Below are 7,418 nucleotides of genomic sequence, written 5' to 3'. Positions count from 1 at the left end.
AAATTCTCGTAGTGGGCCAGCCCATCGTCGTACTTGAAGAATCCATTCATGCCCAATGCTTACATCACTAGTGGGGACAGGGCCTATAGACCCGGCCCGTAAGGGGCTTTAGTCCCGGTTGGTGTCCCGGGTCTTAACACGGACCGGGACTAAAGGATCCGTCTATTTATTTTGTTTGTTTGACCCCAAAAGGTACCTTATTTATTTATTTTTCAAATTTTATTTTTGAATATTCTTTGATTTGTTTTTAAGTTTTATTTCAATTTTTAAATCTTTGATTTATTTGACAATTTAATCTCTAATCACCCATCCTCACTGCTCTAGCGTAGATTACTCATTTCAAATCGTCTAACTTCTCGGCCGGTCACCCCTCCTTTCAGTGCTTCAGCCCGAGCACGCTTAACTTCCTAGTTCTATCGCCCCTAGTTGCCAAGTTTGCACTTGTTGTTCTCCTGACAATAGTAAGCTATCAATCCTAAACAACCTAGGTTTGATGTCATGTCACATGATTTAATTTTTTGAATTCAAACAATTATTAAAATAAACAAAATAAGTAATAATAATAGTGAATTTCAATGAGAACAACCTAAAGATTTTAAATAAAATTATTTTTTCTTATTTTTATGGAAAAAACTTCTTTTTGCCATAACTTTTTTTACATTTGGAATTTTGAGCATCTGAGAAAACTTCACCGGGCAAGCCCCGGTGAAATCGATTCCCAATTTTCTCTAGTTTTTTTTATATATTAAACTTTTTTTATGTCGTATGCAAAAGTTATGGCCGTTTTACATTTTTCCCTTTTTTGAAAAAACGGTCAAAATTCATATCTCAAAATTTGTATACCAACTAGGCACTAAAACCTAACTACATCTCAAAGGATTTTATTTTTTGAAGATTTTAGCATTTTTGTTTATTTTCTACAAAACTAAAAAAGACGGTCCAGGGAGGGTAGAGTTTGAAAATTTCAGAATCCCCTTCAGCCAAGAGTCCAATCATACCCGTCGACTACATTTGCTAGCACCGTCCCCGCCAGAATCACAACTAAGGTTAACCAAGCCAGATTTAACCCTTTCTAACTTTATTTGCTATGTTGAGCCAAATGACCCTGAAATTGAAAAGAACTATAATGAACTCTGAAAATGTTGAAACTTGGCATGGTATCATCATTTCATCAACATAGCTTGTGTTAAAAAGTTGAGAGGGTTACGACAAAAACTGGATGCACTTCGTGTACAAACTGGACCATCTCCTTCGAAGTATCACGGTTTCGGACGAAAACCCATCTGCTAGAAAGATATATTATTTTTTACTTATTTCAACTTTAGACATTGTATGCATTTTGTGCATTCAATATAAACCATTCAAAACCACATCCTAAATTTCGACCCTTTATAACTTCATTTGCTATTTTTCATGCATTTAATGATTTTTTGACCTAAATGACCTTGAAATTGAAAAGCCCGACAAATGAACTCTGAAAAGGTTGAAACTTGGCATCGTATCATCATCTCTCCCACATAGCATGTGCTAAAAAGTTGAGAGGGTTACGTCAAAAACTGGATGCACTTCGTGTACAAAATGAACAATCTCTTTCGAAGTATCAGGGTTTCGAACGAAAACTCATCTATTGCAAAGGGATTTCATTTTTTCGAACTTATTTGAACTCCATACTTTTTGTGTGTTTAAAATACACCATTTAAAGCCACATCATAAATTTTCAATATTTTCTGACTTCATTTGGTATTTTTCATGCATTTACTTACTTTTTTGAGCTAATTGACCCTGAAATTGAAAAGCACTACAAGTGAACTCTGAAAAGGTTGAAAGTTGGCATGGTATCATAGTTTCACCCACATGGCATGTGCTAAAAAGTTGAGAGAGTTACGATAAAAACTAGATGCACTTCGTGTACAAACTGGATCATCCTTCGAAGTATCAAGGTTTGAGACGAAAACCCATCTGCTACAAAGGCATTTTATTAAAATGATTTTAATTCCATACTTTTTATGCATTCAATATGCACCATACTATAACATGTTAAAATCTACAGAAAGTACTAACAAAAAATAATAAAGAACAACAATTAAATGGCTAAAACAACTATATAAGCAAAACAATATTGTTTTAATTAAAATCTAAATTTAAATTATTCTAAAAATAACCAAATAAATCTTACTGTGATAACAATCTAACAGATGACTAGGAGAAAAAAGAATTAAATTAAAAACTATTTGTAAACTCAAGTTATTCACAATTTGGGTTTGAAGCAAATTTGAACAAATTCAAATTTAAACCATTCAAATTTAAAAACTAATTGCACAAACAAAAACTAGACAAAATTTTGAATCTAATGAAAAAAGAATCACTCAAAAAAATTAAATATCCTAAAAGATATAAGCAATTTAAAACAGAAACTACAAACAGAAATAAAATTTAAAAACAGGAAAAAATAAAAATACAAAACCCCTTTAGTCCCGGTTCGTGTCTCGAACCGGGACTAAAGGTCTACCCTTTAGTCCCGGTACTAAAGCCTCCAAACCCTTTAGTCCCGGTTCGAGACACGAACCGGGACTAAAGGTCCCTTTTGAACCGGGAATAAAGACCGACCGGCGCCCTTGTCGTTCGAACCGGGACAAATGCTAACATTAGTCCCGGTTCGTAATGGAACCGGGACTAATGTGTGAATTGAGCTGGTACGGAAGCCCTTTTTTCTACTAGTGCATACTTTTTTTTGGGTGTATAGTGAAGTAACTATTGTACTACATTGCTTGGCATGCCCTCGTCTCGCCTCTAGCTCTCCGCTAATGGCCTGGCCCAACATTGTAGCTCCTTAGAGCAGTTTTGGAAAGGTTGCATGGACAGGTTTTGATCGGTTTTAAAACCTTCTCTGCGGTTTATTCTTCTTCCATGTTTCAATGTGATTTCCGTAACGATCTCATCTTTTTCTCAAATTGGTTTCTTTTTCTCTGTATGTCTTTTCTCTTTGTTCTTCATTTTTCAAATACATGTTAATGTTTTTTATACATGTTGAATATTTTCTTAAAACATGTTGAATACTTTTCTAAAATACGTGTTGAACATTTATCAATTCACATTGATGAAAATATGTAACACAAAACTTTTATTTATTAATGTGAAAAGCATTTTTTTAATGTTTAGACATTTTTTAAAACGCCATGAACATTTTTCTCAATGGTACGAAGTAGTATATTAAATTGTGTAAGAATTTTTCAAACATCTCATGAACATATTTTTTAAACCCATGAATATATTTTTTTTAGAAAAGGAGGTTTGCCTCCGGCCTCTGCATCAGGGCGATGCATCCAACCATTTTATTTAATGAAACGAAGCAAACATTCAGCGGTTCCGAACCAGGTCCAAAATAACAGAAAATTACATAAATGGATAATAAAAAGCCACAACCGGCTACAAATATAGGCCTAGATGCCTAATCATCTATCCTATTAGTGGACCGCCATCCAAACCGGTTGTATATATCTCGTGCTACCATCTCTCATCGGATAGACCAGGTAACCAAAGGCTCCCTGATTTTCACAGGTGTGAGTAACGACCATATACGGATCCACGCCGATGCCGTGTGGAGTACCTGCAAGAAATTGACATTTGATAATCTGTTAAAGTTCACATCATTTCTGCAATTCCAAATAGCCCAGATCAATGCACATGCTCCTATACGAATATGTGTGGCAATATACATGTTTACCCCATTTAGCCACGTCCCAAACAACGTATCAATGCTATCCGGTGGTGTAATGTTGAAAGCTATATGGACTGTTTGCCATAGAATTTTAGCAAGTGGGCAATGAAGAAAAAGGTGTTTGATAGTCTTCTCATGATCAGAGAAGGAACAACGTTTATCCCCGCCCCCCAATTTCTCTTAGCCAAATTATCTCTGGTTAGAATCACCTTCTTATGGACAAACCACATGAAAATTTTGATCCGTAAAGGGACTTTAACTTTCCAGATATTATTGGACTTGGGAATAGTAGATGTATTTATGATGCTTAAATACATGGACTTCACAGAAAACACTCCATTGGGCGTTAGCTTCCAATGAAACTTGTCCGCCTCCTCCGATAAGCAGACATCCATGAGTCTTGTAACTAAATGCAGCCATGCATCCCATCTATGTCCTATCAATGCTCTCCGGAACTGAATATTCAGAGGATTAGACTGTAATATTGTGGCAACGTATGGGTCCTTACGTTGAACAATATTATAGATAGATGGATAGTGTATGGCTAGAGGCAAGTCCCCCATCCATGTATCCTCCCAGAATCTAGTTGACTTCCCATCACCTACAACAAATCTTGATTTTTGAAAGAAGGTTGTTCTCACTGACATCAAGCCTTTCCAAAATGCTGAATCATTGGGATTTAGTAGCACCTGAGCTAGAGTTTTAGTTTGTAGGTACTTATTACGCAAAATTTATACCCACATAACCTCCGTCTCCATAGAAAGTCTGAACAGCCATTTGCTTAGCAGACATCTATTCTTTACCTCTAAATTTTCAATTCCCAACCCTCCCTGATCTTTAGGCCTGCAAATAATATCCCACCTAGTAAGTCGGTATTTTTTCTTAATTTAGTCACTTTGCGAGAAGAACCGAGATCTATAAAAGTCTAATCTTTTTCGTACCCTGACTGGTACAAGAAAGAAGAAGGAAAGAAGGAACACATTGGCATGCTCGTGAGAACCGAGTTAATAAATTGTTAATGAAGCACACGACATTGGAATATATATATATATATATATATATATATATATATATATATATATATATATATTATTGTATGTCATTTTCAAATCAAGGAATTGAAAGTGTATGTACTGAAATGAAACACATGACAAACTTCTTAGTAGCACACCACACCACACCACACCAATCAACATGAAACAACACAAAAGGTAGTGAATTGAAACACATAACTAGCTAGGACTCATACGACTTAAACATCACCAGGGGTGTTAGGCATGGCAGCCTCTGGCCGGCTGATGAACCCGAGGTGGGTGAGTAACGCCCACAGAAGTGTTATCAGCTCGCCACCCCGCGCAATGGCCTCGGCATGGGCGGCGACATTGTCCGACGGGGCGGCATAGAGTATCATCTCAGACCAGAATTCTGCGAGGAGCTCCCATGCCACCTCTTCTCCTTCATTTCCCGCCAGCTCCACCAGCTTCTTCCTGAGCTCCGCACCATTCTTGAGCAGGTCGTGTGCCTCTTCAGACCCGGCACTCAGCGCCTGGACCAGCGCTTCAGGACTCAATGACGCCTGCCCGGTGTTGCCGGATGCCGCGAGTGCGCGCTTGGCTTTTTTCTTGATGCCCTTGTACAAGCTTTTGCACCACTCGTTGTTGTCGGGGAGTAGATCTGGGACATAGGCTACCAAGTAGGCACAATAGCGTGACAAGTGTGTGGCGGCAATCTCATTAGCAGAGTCAGCCTGGCGGAGTGGCTCCGATGTTCTCACTTCAAGGATGCTCGTGGCAATGTGGGCCACAAGCATGGTATCAGCTACACCTTTGACGCCATTCGATGTTGAGAGCGGATTGTTGTCGGCCTGCAGTTGTAGCCTTGTACAAAGGGATGCCACGCCATTGCTTCTGTTCTTCCAATTGGGGCTTCTAAGTGGCTTGAGGAGAGCTGCCTTCACTGCTCTTGGTACCTTCTTCCTGTGAAGCAGTGGGATGAGGCGTCCGAGAAGAGGCACTGGGGTTGTGCTTGGGTGGAGTGCCAAGACTGAGCATTGGTTCATTTTGTCCACCCAATGATTTAGCAGCTTGCATTTTCTACGCAGCACAAGGCTAAGCATCTTCTTCTTCCAATGTGATTTCTGCCACGAAGAAGCATGCCTAACATAGGAGCAGATCAGGAATACTTTAGTCCAGTTAGAGCAGATGTAACAAGCAATCTCCCGCACCTCCGAAAGCACAACTAGTGCCGCAAGCAAACCCACTGGGGCAAGATCGAAGAAAATATTTCCATATTGTATCTGGTTCGAAGAACTATAGAAAAAATCTTCATGTTCATTCTGGAACGAAGGATGGCAATTCAGAAAACACTGCATCTGTCCATGATGTGGCCATCCCATAAAAGCATACAGCAAAATCACAACTGTTATGAGCAATAGATATAATAAGCTCAAACCCATGGTTAGAAGTGAAATAGATATGCTCAAAATGGGTAGCCAACTGCTTGAATATGAGGTTGGGAGAGATGAATAATAATAATCATGAAGGAAAGAAAGCTCATGTGCAATCATCCCAAGTGGTCTTTCATCATCAACATCCTGGAGCAACACGTGTGACAATAAGTTATGGGCCTTGATGAAACCAAACTCAGCAATTGTATGCCTTGTAAATCGACATCTTAACAACTTGAACAATGCAAACGAAAAGCATATATCTTTTAGCTGCTTGGTTGAATACCTCGGAAATATATCATCCTCTAACCTCCAAACTTTATCAGTGGTCACTAAATTGTTGTTGTCTATCCCTGTCCCATCAGCTTGGTTAAATAACCATTTGATACTATAACCATGAGGCTCCTTCTGTACCAATGTTGTGTCCTCTCCCGTAACTATGAGTGGAGGAAGGGAATGCTCACTTGTTAGCTTGGCTTTTAGTTGCTCCATGTATCCAACAATGAAATGAGGATTGCGCCCAAATGCTAATGACCTGCTTGCCCCATACCAAGCATAATATTTGAGAAGTAGCTTGGCAATGAGAAGAGAAAACAATGGAAGAACCGGTAATCCATTTGCAAGATCCATATGCTTTATGGACCATTGTCTCGTTGAATAATATCCCCCTCCTAGGTAGTACACGACAATGTACGAGGTCCATATTGCTTGAACAAGCAGTACAGTGCCAGGAAGGGTAATGTTTCGTCCTTTGTTGTCATCACCAGCAACTATTGTAGTGGTGTTGGCGCCAGCAATCTGAACAAGACTAGCCCATACGAACACAGTGTAAATGTGGCTACGTGTACTGCACCACCCTGGTATTATGTGTGCATCGGAGGAAATAGTGACAACACCTAGATTACTATCGACGGTAGAGACAACATAGGAGAGGATGGGCACGAACAAGGTGGTGGCACCAAGGAAGAGGAAGCTGGTAAGTGGATGGTGACGGTAGCGCTGACCATAGGCACCGATCCCAACAATAACTCCTATCACGATGGTGCTGGCCACCAGCAGAGCGTTCACTCTCATCAACTGCCCATCTATGTGCTTAGAGAAGTCAGTGGTTGCTTGGTCGGAGCAGTTTCCGACGCCCATAATCTGCTTAACACACATATCAAATTCAAACATCAGTACAAGTTGAAGATGTTGACAAACACGCAAAAAGAATACAACCATTCGTCCAATGATGCTATGCTGCAATGTAAGCAT

At 39.3% G+C, this 7,418-nt stretch overlaps 1 protein-coding gene across 1 annotated transcript; it reads right to left on the bottom strand.

Annotated features, from left to right (window-relative positions):
* Positions 1-4,857: 4,857 nt before the first annotated feature.
* LOC123399065 lies at positions 4,858-7,418 on the bottom strand. The gene has a single exon (XM_045093492.1). It carries the CDS (start codon positions 7,416-7,418, stop codon positions 4,971-4,973), a length of 2,448 nt encoding a protein of 815 aa, XP_044949427.1. The 3' UTR covers positions 4,858-4,970.

This window comes from Hordeum vulgare, chromosome 5H (genome assembly GCF_904849725.1).
Source record: "Hordeum vulgare subsp. vulgare chromosome 5H, MorexV3_pseudomolecules_assembly, whole genome shotgun sequence".
Classification (NCBI taxonomy): domain Eukaryota; kingdom Viridiplantae; phylum Streptophyta; class Magnoliopsida; order Poales; family Poaceae; genus Hordeum; species Hordeum vulgare.
The sequence above is the reverse complement of the archived record's forward strand: the minus strand, read 5'-3'. Positions and strand labels throughout refer to the sequence as shown.

Bases quoted from the DNA above. Each gene is read 5' to 3' on its own strand.
- LOC123399065 (XM_045093492.1), bottom strand. From the start codon at position 7,418: ATGCTTACATTGCAGCATAGCATCATTGGACGAATGGTTGTATTCTTT.